General features: G+C 43.4%; 1 protein-coding gene across 3 annotated transcripts in view; it reads left to right on the forward strand.

The window, feature by feature from the left end:
- Positions 1–471: 471 nt before the first annotated feature.
- The window catches only part of LOC104986061 (chromosome unknown open reading frame, human C20orf194), a 171,685-nt gene continuing 160,910 nt past the window's right edge, over positions 472–11,246 (forward strand). For all 3 annotated transcript variants that reach the window (XR_824995.1, XM_010836482.1, XM_010836483.1), the window contains exon 1: positions 472–914. Coding sequence is in view for 2 of the 3 variants with exons in the window: in XM_010836482.1 (XP_010834784.1) it covers positions 832–914 (83 nt within the window). In the remaining variant the exon portion in view is untranslated. The remainder of the gene's footprint in view (positions 915–11,246) is intronic.

Below are 11,246 nucleotides of genomic sequence, written 5' to 3' on the forward strand. Positions count from 1 at the left end.
AGTCAGTATATGACGCAGAACAAAATCATTAAATATATCCCATATATATATATATATAATGCCTGGAAACTCTGTGAATTATACATAAGACTGAGGCTCTTTTGCTTTCTTACACATTGCCCTGCGGTTGGAAACGGGTGGACTTAGAATCTGAACTGTAAAAGGCAGGGATCCTCTGGGCCCCTGTGAGCCCCTAACGTCTGTGCAAGGTTAGGCGCGCATTGCTAACCCGAGGTCGGCTAGAAATCGGCTGAATGTTTGAAGGGAGGGTGCGTAGTTGATTAGCAGCGGGTGTAGAAACTGCAGCAAGGTACCCTCCGGGGAGACCGGGGTACGCGATCCGAGCACCCAAGCGGCATTCGAGTCTGCCCCCGCGCCGGCGAGGTGCAGCAGCTTCTGAAGGTTCTGCAGGAGGCCGAGGGCGGCTGAGCGGGGCGGGGCGGAACGAGGCCCCGCCCCTGGGAGCGCCTGTGTGCGTGGCTGGCAGCGCCGCAGAATCCGACTCCACGATAGGGAGCCTGAAGACAGGGCAGAGCAGCGGCGTGGTAGCCTTAATTCTGGGCAACCGCGCTCGCAGCATCCGACGCAACCGCCTCGAAGCTTAAGGAGGACTCGGCCCTGCGGCCCCTGTGCCCGCCCCCTACCCACTGCAGACGCCCACATCCGCGCCCTTTGCGCCCGTCGGGCTCGCCCCCGCCGTGCTCCTGCACGCTGCGCCCCCCGCCCACCCGGCACGCCCAGCCGCCCCGCCTGGCAGAAGTGGGCCTGAAGCCGCCCCTCAGGCTTGAGCGACCCTCGCAGCGGCTCGGTCCTCCTCCGCTGTCGACTGCAATGGACGCATATCCCCCGCACCGGGTGGGGCTGACCCGGGCGCGCTCCCTCGGCGGCCTTGGCCGAGGGTCGCCCTCCGTCAGGTACAGGGGGACGAGGCCTCAAAGGGGCGGGCGAGGGGTTGCGGGCTGTTGGGGTCTGGCGACGCCGCTCGCCGAAGGGCGTGGTCCGATATGGCTTCCTAGCGGACGGTTTTTCCCTGAACAGTTTCCTGAGGAACGTTTCCCGAGGAACGGCGCCTGGTGCCGAGGCTCCCACAATGGCTTCCTTGTCGACAACCCCACAACGGATCCCCTGTGAAGACCCCCGTGCTATGACATCCCCACCCCCACAGAACATTTCACCATGAAAAGATTCTCTTATCGAGGACCTGCACAGTGGCTGATTAACTCACTTGCCTTCCCCGTAGAATATTTCTCCCAGAAATGGCCATCATTGAAGACGTCGCCTCACAATAGCTCCCCTGTATAGAACCCCATATTGGTTTACCTAGAAATGGCTGACCTGCCTTGCTCCCCTGAAGGAGCAGGTCTCGTTTAGAACCTTTCCTCTGCATTGCGTCTGCCCCCTCGCTCCCCCTACACAAACACCCACCCGGACCGCATCTTCCATACTGCGCGTTTCCGCACTTCCCCACTGCCCTGTCCTGAGTCGCTCCCTCACTCCATGATGAGGAGCTCAGATTGAGGAGAGGTGGAGGTCGTTAGGGGCGCAGGAGGCAAAAACTGCGTAGGGAAGGGGGGCCAGAATCCCCGAAAGCTGCGGACCCCAGGCCACAGAACCTAGAGATAAAGGCCCCGGGGTGCCTCAGTACAGGGAGAGTCCCCACTGCTTTTCTGTATATGAAGATTTATTTCTACTCTCTGTGCCTTTGGGACTGACCTTAATAGTCTTGGTATCGTTTGTGATGGAACTGGGTTGGGGCCGTCAGCGAAGTGCGGATGATGAAATAATGGAGGGGTTGTGGCAGAGACCGTTGAGAGGAATGGAGGAAGAGAGAGAAATGGGCTTTGGTTCTGCTAAATTGTCATTAAGCCAGAAGAGGATTTTTGTTTGTTTTGTTCGCTTTTTCTCGATTCTAGCTCTTTAGCAAAGCAAATACAGTGTTCCTATGAAAGAAGGTTCTCAACTTACCTGTGAAAACAGTCTTTCCTATATCTTTGTTACGGTATTTAAGGCATTGTATTTTAAAATTTTTGCTCGAAAATGTTTTTTATCGCTTTGTTATGTTTTTATCTTGTTTGAACTCCACCAGATTCGTGACGAATAAGAGCTAAATCTTAGAATCATGTCCTTCTCATACTTATTGACATTCCTTCTTCCACGCCAGCTACTAACGCATGTTTGTTGAATAAAGGATAGAGGAGGTGGGACTAGATACCCTTGGTTTCATTTGGGAGTCTTAGTTGCTTCTGATTTGGCTGGTGACAGGTGACATAGTTGGATTCCTCTTCTGCTCTGCAGTGGAATTCCATTGGGCTTTAAGGTTCCAATTGTTTAGCTGCTTGTGGTAACCGTCTCCAGTCTGTTTTAACGTTTCTGGCAGCCAGTTTCACTGTTACAAAGTATTTGAATGTTGAATACAATAGAAACTGCTCTGGGTACTTAGAACTTGGGCAGCCACCCTTTAAATTCAAGGCCTTTGTAGACTTGAGATTTGTCCCTATCATCTTGAGCTTTGATGTCTGGAGTCTTTAAGGAAAAAAGCTTCCCAGTAAAATCCATCTCTAAAATAACTGCTTCCTTCCTTGCTTCTAGTAGCATGGCAGCATGTTTTTTTTTTTTTTTGGTAAGTATTTTTTTGTTTTGTTTTGTTAAAAACATTAACGTTTACTAACTTTACTAATCATATTCAAATTTCGAATTTTCCGCCATGTGGTTTGAGTGAAACTTGTTAGTCGTCGGACAGGGATAGTACCAGGTACCTCAAGGCCTGGTGTTTGTATACCTTTGGTAAAAGAAATTTGACGAATTTCCTTTCCCTTCCGTTTTTAACTGAACATACTTTTTTTGCTCATTCAGTCAAGCCTTTCCCTGATTATGACGCTGAATGTTCCTACCAGGTTTGTTCTCAGTACTTTGCTATCACCCATATTTGGGCTTCTTTGCTACACTCCGACTCTTGAGTGATTAAAGAGGCAGGCCTAACTGGTGAAGTTACATTCCTAAAGACCCATAGATGGTACTTTGCAAGTGAGTGGCACTATTCTAGCAATGGGGTTAATCTTCACAGACTAGGTATAGAGATCACGAGTTAAAATATTGTTACTTAGATCTGGAAGCCACTCATGGTAGTCATCAGTGCTGTCCATCAAATATCTTGGGTTTCTGTCTCCTGGGCACATGGTACAGTTGTACTTGCTTGCCCCCTTGAAGTTGAGTATGGCCTTGTTAGTTGCTTTTGGTTAGTGAAATGTGCACAGGAATGATGTGTATCCCTTCATGGTAAAAGCTTCTGGTGTGTAACTTGCCACTCTCTTTCCCTCTGTTTTGGTGATTGTGTGCTCCAGATGGTGACTAGTCTTAATCTGGGAACCAGAACTAGCTTCCAGATGACCTATCTTTGACATGTAGACTGAGCAAGAAATAAGCCTGTTTTCAAGCCACTGAGATTTTGGAGTTATTAAAATAACTGAAGTGAAAGTCACTCAGTCATGTTTGACTATACAGTCCGTGGAATTCTCCAGACCAGAATACTGGAGTGGGTAGCCTTTCCCTTCTCCAGGGTATCTTCCCAACAGAGGGATCAAATCCAGGTTTCTTGCATTGGAGGTGGATTCTTTACCAGCTGAACCACAAGGGAAGCCCAAGAATACTGGAGTGGGTAGTCTATCCCTTTTCCAGCAAATCTTACCGACCCAGGAATGGACCGTGGGTCTCCTGCATGCAGGCGGACTCTTTACCAACAAAATAACTGTCTTTGTTTGTGCTAAGGAACCAATGGAAATAGTTGAAATATGCTTTCCTACTTAAGATCTTTTCCTGCAGAGGAATCTGATCCTGCTTTGGACTTGTTTAATAGTTTAAATTTCACTGCCTCTTTATGCAAATTCCAATATATACTGTGCTGGATGCTGTGAATTCAGACAGATAAGACAGACGTCTGCCCTCCAAGAGCTTCTTTGTAAGGGGAGAGAGATAAAAACAGTAAAAAATCATAATACGGAATGGTGAGAAATAAGTCTTGGGGATGAAATAGGGCTGAAGGAACAATAATGTTAGAAGGCATAGGCAGTTTTGAGACTCAGCAGTTGGAAGAATGGAGTTGCCAGTTACTCATATTGGAAACACTGGAATAAGAGTAGGCTTGTGGAAAAAGGGTTCAATTTTGGCCTTGTTCATTTTGAGTTTCCTAATTGATATCAAAGTGGAGATACTGCATTAGCAGTTGGATATATTAGACTGGAGTTCAGGAGAGAGATTGGAACTAGAAATACCACTCATATTACTGATGACTCCAAGTTTGTTTGTTTTTTTTAAACTTGACTGGATAGAAACCCAGGGAGTAAATGTAGATAGAGAAGAGGACCGGCATCCAAACTCTGGGATTTCCTGTGTAGAAAAGACAGTGTACCAATGTCTTCCAGATTTTGAGGGAAAATGGATTCCTACCTCCTGAAATAAGGGAAGAATCAAGGACAGTTATGGTCTAGTGATAAATGTTAGCATAGGCAATTAGATTTAGTAATACGGAGGTCGTTGATGGCCTTGACAAAACAGTTTTGGTGTAGTGGATTCAGGAGAATCTAGGAGAGAAATTGGAGACAGTGAGTATAAAGAGTTATAGTGATGTTATTTCAAGGATTGTTATAAGGGAGAGCAGAGTAATAGGGCTGTGGCTGGAGGAGCATGAAATGCTAAAGTTCTTTTTGTCTTTAGGTGGGCAGATAGCATGTTTGTAAGTTAACAGGATGTTGGAGTACAGAGAAACAAATTGATGATTAAGAGAGAGAAGGGACAATATGGATATGTTGGCCTCAAGCTAGATAGGGACGTGGACAACGGTTCATCTGTGGTGATTAAACTAACCCAAGTACTGGGGCATTGTTAGCTTGGTAGTGGGACAGAGTGAAAGTTCTCTTCTTATTACTTCATATGCTCAGTTAAATAAGAAGGAAGGTCTTCAGCTAAAAATGAAAAGTGAGAGAGGTGTTGGAAGTTTGAGGAGAAAGCAGGTGTGAAATTCATCCAGGAGAGTGAGGGAAAATGAGATGAATAAGGAAATATTTTTGGATTGCCAGATAGCACCAGGTGCCCATTTGGTTGAATTTAAGATGAGACCCAGTTACCATGTTGAATGTTTTACCTTAAGATGTATTAAGCTCCTTGGATGTGGGCAGTGGGGGAGGGAGTGGCAGAGGTAGGATAGAGCAGTGGTCTCCAATCTTTTTGGCACCAGAGACTGATTTCATAGAACACCAGAGTTGGGGGTGGGGAGAATGGTTTTGAAATGATATAAGTGCAGTAGGTTTCGAGCTCCAGTAATGCCAGCAGTGGAGAGTGGCTATTAATACACATGAGGCTTCACTTGCTCACGACTCATTTCTTGCTGTGCAGCCTGGTTCCTAACAAGCCATAGACCAGTACTGGTTGTCACCCAGGGGTTGGGGACCCCTGGGATAGAGGACATCATTGGAAGATAGGAGTAAAGGAACTGGGAGGTAATAGTAGAAGGTCAGTGCGTATTGAGATCATCATGAATTAAGTTCGGAGTAGTAATAGCAAAGAGACAATGATCCAGAAGCCAAAATCTTGAGGGAATGTGGAGGACTGAGTGACCTATTGTAGATGTCTGTAACAAGAAGGGATAGTGAGTGGTTATTATTTGTTGGGATGAAGAAATCATCCAATATAAAATACAGTTTCTCAAAAAGTCTCTGTTTCCAGATTAAAACAACCCTCCAAAAATCCAGCACAATTAATTTAAAAATATGCATGTGTGGCATAGCATCATGACATTTTTGAGCACTATAAAGAGAAAAGGATATCTACAAATAAAATAAAGTCAGGAATCATAAGATTGGACGCTAGAGGATAATGGAGCAAATAGTGCTTACTAAAAGAAAATGGATTCCCACTCAGAATCCTTTATCCAACCAAATTCTCAGGCAGGTGAGGGAGGGATAAAAACATTTCACACATGCAAGATCTCATAGTTTGACTTTCCATGCACCCTTTATGAGTCACTGAATGGGGTGTGCTTTAGCAAAAAGTCTGACCGAGGAGCTCCTGTGCTGGAGTTCTATAACATGTATAGGTGAGATTTCTTCCTTGTTAAAGGGCTCATAAGAAAGGGCCTTCTTCGTTGGCACCTGGAAATTACCAAAGAGTTGGGACCATTTTTTGGTTGTCATTTCCCACATTGCTTGCCCTAGTGCTTAGGTCAGTGTCTGGCACATAGTCAGTACTCAGTAAATGTGACCGCTGTTGTTAGCTATTGTGAAACACTGCTTGCACTAATTATTTGTTGAATGAATAGACAATAATTATAGGTGAAACTGTGGGCTATGGGTGTTCAGAGAATGAAGACTCACATTTGTAAGCTAAATGGTGAGAAAGTGGTTAATCATAGTGATGTTCTACTGAGAGGGCTTAAGTAAAGCCTCACAGAGGCAGATTCTCTCTTCAGGTGATGTTTACTGGCCAGTACCCATGGTTCTGTTTTTGGTTTACAGATCTACAGAAATAGTAATTGTCCCTGCCTTTGTTGTTGTTGTTCAGTCGCTCAGTTGGATCCGACTTTTTGTGACCTCATGGACTGCAACACACCAGCCTTCACCATCTCCCAGAACTTGCTCAGACTTATATCCATTGAGTCAGTGATGCCATCCAACCATCTCATCCTCTATCGTCTCCTTCTCCTCCTGCCTTATCTTTCTCAGCATCGGAGTCTTTTCCAGTAAGTTGGCTCTTTGCATCAGGTGGCCAAGTATTGGAGCTTCAGCCTCAGCTCAGTCCTTCCAGTGGATATTCAGGATTGATTTCCTTTAGGATTAACTGATTTGATCTCCTTGCAGCCCAATGGACTGTCAAAGAGTTTTCTCCAACACTGCAGTTTGAAAGGATCAGTTCTTTGATGTTCATCCTTTATGGTCCAATTCTGACATGTGTACATGACTACTGGAAAAACCATAGCTTTGACTATACCAACCTTTGTCGGCAAAGTAATGTTTCTGCTTTTTAGTATGCTGACTAGGTTTGTCATAGCTTTTCTTCCAGGGAGCAAGCATCTTTTAATTTCATGGCTGCAGTCACCATCCTCAGTGATTTTGGAGCCCAAGAAAATAAAATTTTTCATGGTCCCTGCCTTAGGAGAACTCAATATGCAGAGCAAGATATGACCTTGTATGTATGAAGATGTGAAGTTTCACCTTCAGTATACTTACTGGGATGCTGACCAGGGAAGCTTGGTTTGGTGCTTATAGAAGTAAAAAGGGTTTGCTTACTTATTTTTTTATGACCTTATTTCTGAACCAGGGGTGGAGGACTATTTATGGATTTCACCTAGCTCTTAGAAAGTAGGGCCTTCCCAGGAAAACTTTTGTAAACTGAAATGGCATAAGTGAAGAAACAATTACTTCAAAACACATCTTGCTAACAGAGGCACAAAGTAAATCAGGCTAAAGCAGAGATGCTCACAGACACAGTTCAAAGCTGTTGCTGAGATGCTGAGTGTAGTTACCAGGAACGAGCTTGGCAGTGCCACTCATTGCTCCACTGTAAAACAGATGGTGGCTATCTTTGTTTTTCATCTTTTTTTCATAAAAGCAAAAACCTTCTTCAAATTTCTTTCAGTTACTGAAAATGGGTAGGTCTTTTGTAAAAACGACATTTTGAAAAGCAAGCCTCTGCCTGCTTATTTTCACATATATTTGGGATGACTGTGTTGTTGCATCAATAGGGCACAGTATTTTAACAGTGTTTCCTAGCTCTTGGGCTCTTCTGTGATGTTCTGATTTTTGGAGATGGGGAGTAAATGAGATGCAGATGCCCTCTACAGCTTACATACTGTTGTTTTGCCCTGAAATTAAGAAGAAAAGAAAAAGCAGTTTATGACTTGGGTATTTAAAACTGTTATCTGTAATTTGGGGCTTCACTGGTGGCTCAGTGGTAAAGAATCTGCCTGCCAGCACAGGATATGTGGGTTTGATCCCTGGATCAGGAAAATCCCCTGGAGAAGGAAATGGCAACCCACTTTAGTATTCTTGCCTGGAAAAATCCCATGGACAGAGGAGGAGCCTGGCAGGCTACAGTCCCTGGGATCACAAAAGAGTTAGACATGACTTAGTGACTAAACAACATCTGTGATTTTGAACCCTGGTTTGAGGGAAAGTTAGCTAATTTGGCCTGTTTTTTGTTTTAAGCTTCTTATTTGAAATAATATTTATAGGTGAGTTGCAAATATGGTATATAGTGTTTCTATATGACCTTTACCCTGCTTCCTCTAATGTTGACATGGTACATTTATCAAAGCTAAGAAATTAATATTTGTATTTCATATTAGTTTACTAAGTAAATTTTTGTTTACTTGGAGTTTATTACTCCAAACTTCATTTGGATTTGCCCAGTTTTTCCACTAATGTCTTTTTTCTATTCCAAGATTCATGTCAGGACTCAACATTGCATTTATATTTTGGCATGCTTTTAATAGTCAAAGAAATGCAGGAAAGTAATTGTGGATGCCTTCTGAATGAAGACCTGTGAACTGACTTTCCAAAGAGCAGATTGTGGAAATGTTCAGAGAAGGCTGGAGAAAAGGAAAAAAAATGGAAAACAATATATTCTTTCAGTGAAGTGTAGTGATAGACTTTGAGATACCATTTTTCCATTTATGGTGGGTAGCATTTTCTGAAGTTCTTATATTTAGTTTGTAGAGAGTCTTACATACCCCAATTTGTGAAATGGGTCTAGACATGAATTGCAGTTGGGTGCAAGTTTTAACCATTTTAGATAAGGTGACCTATCTGTTGTTGTTCAATCACTCAGTCGTGTCTGACTCTTCATGATTTCATGGACTGAAGCATGCCAGGCTTCCCTGTCCTTCACCATCTCCCACAGTTTGCTTAAACTCATGTCCATTGAGTCAGTGATGCCATGCAACCATCTCGTCCTCTGTCATCCCCTTCTCCTCTTGCCTTCTATCTTTCTCAGCATCAGGGCCTTTTCCAGTGAGTTGGCTCTTTGCATCAGGTGGCCCAAGTATTAGAGCTTCAGCTTCAGCATCAGTCCTTCCAATGAATACTCAGGACTGATTTCCTTGAGGATTGACTGGTTTGATCTCCTTGCAGTCCAAGGGACTCTCAAGACTCTTCTCCAACACCAGAGTTCAAAAGCATCAATCCTATCGGGACCTATTAGGAACTATTTGGCAGCTGGTAAAAGATAGTTAACAATAATGACAACTTTGAGGTTTAGTCTGTCTTGCAAAAGATGTCTGTCTAGAGGAGGGCAGGCTACTCCTAGTATGAAGTCATCAGGGAATCAGCCTCTTCTGTGTCTGTATTTAGCAAATGGATTCCATTTTTTCTATAGCTCCAGGGTCACAGAATGACTGCAGGAAGGAACTCCAGCTATCAGATCTTTGAGGAAAGAAGGCAGCTTTCCTAGATATGTCAGTTCCTTCTCTTCAGAAAGCTTTCCCAGCGGCCTCAACCTGATGGCTTTTGCATGTCTCATTGGTCAGCTCTAGAAGTAGAGAAGCTGTGCCTATTGTTGCTCCAAATCAGAATACTATTAGTAAAAAAAGGAGAAAATGCATATGGATTAGGAAACTGTCTCTATCACAGGGAGGTATTAATAGCTATGTGGAATGAAAGTTATATTGTTTAGAATTACTAATGGGTCTGGTGAACTATATGAAAAAGTGCTGGGAGAAAATTCAAGTCACTGAATAGTCAGGTGATGCCAACACATCTCTCAGTCATGCATGCTCACATGTATGTGTGTATGTGTTCCTTCAGTTTGAGTCACTTTATGGTCACTGTTTAACCATGTATTGGTCATGACAGCAGTAATGTTGGCTTTGTGTGTTCCATTGCAAGTTGCTCCAGAAAGGAATTCAGTGAGAAAGGACATTTATTGACTTGAGACACATCCTGCCTTTTTGCCTTTCTTCCAAGTCTGTTTCACAGAGAGAATAAATAATTGCCACTTTATTGCAGAGCCAGCTTTCTTAAACCTTAAACCCTTTTCTTAGTAGTCCTACAGTAGCTCGTTGTAATCATTGCATAAAGTCCGAATTAATGCTGATATAACTTGTGTTAACTCGTGTTGTTGATTTCCCCCCCAATATTTTATCATGAAAACTGTTCGTAAATACAAATAAGTTGAAAGAATTTTTCAGTGGACATTCATATATATTCATACCTAGATTCTCTGCTTAATATATTTGCTCTGTTTGCCTTATAGTCATCCTGATATTCACCCATCAATTCATCCTATATTTTAATGCTTTTCAAAGTAAGTCATAGACATTGGTGTGGTTTAATCCTGAACATTTCCTGATGGTCCGTCTAATCAAGAGGTATGATTTTGTAATAGAAATGCTTTCTGTTTCAAGTGACAGAAACCCAACTCAAAAGAGTAAAGTAAAAAAGGAAATAAATGTATTGGCTACTTGACTGGAAGGAATAGTGGGGAGATAGACAAGCAGATGGTGACTACAGCCATGAAATTAAAAGATGCTTGCTCTTTGAAAGAAAAGGTATGACCAACCTAGACAGCATATTAAAAAGCAGAGATATTACTTTGCCAGCAAAGGTCCATCTAATCAAAGCTTTGGTTTTTCCAGTAGTCATGTGTGGATGTGAGAGTTGGACTATAAAGAAAGCTAAGCACTGAAGAATTGATGCTTTTGAACTGTGGTGTTGGAGAAGACTCCTGAGAGTCCCCTGGATAGCAAGTAGATCCAACCAGTCCATCCTAAAGGAAATCAGTCCTGAATATTCATTGGAAGGACTGATGCTGAAGCTGAAACGCCAGTACTTTGGCCACTTGATGGGAAGAACTGACTCATTTGAAAAGACCCTGATGCTGGGAAAGATTGAAGGCGGGAGGAGAAGGAGACGGCAGAAGATGATTGGATGGCATCACCGACTCAATGGACATGAGTTTGAGTAGCATCACTATGAACAAAGCTAGTGGAGGTGATGGAATTCCAGTTGAGCTATTTCAGATCCTGAAAGATGATTCTGTGAAAGTGCTGCACTCAATATGCCAGCAAATTTGGAAAACTCAGCAGTGGCCACAGGACTGGAAAAGGTCAGTTTTCATTCCAATCCCAAAGAAAGGCAATGCCAAAGAATGCTCAAACTACCGCACAATTGCACTCATCTCACACGCTAGTGAAGTAATACTCAAAATTCTCCAAGCCAGGCTTCACCAATATGTGAACCGTGAACTTCCTGATGTTCAAG

This window comes from Bison bison, unplaced genomic scaffold (assembly GCF_000754665.1).
Source record: "Bison bison bison isolate TAMUID 2011002044 unplaced genomic scaffold, Bison_UMD1.0 scf7180017864063, whole genome shotgun sequence".
Classification (NCBI taxonomy): Eukaryota; Metazoa; Chordata; class Mammalia; order Artiodactyla; family Bovidae; genus Bison; species Bison bison.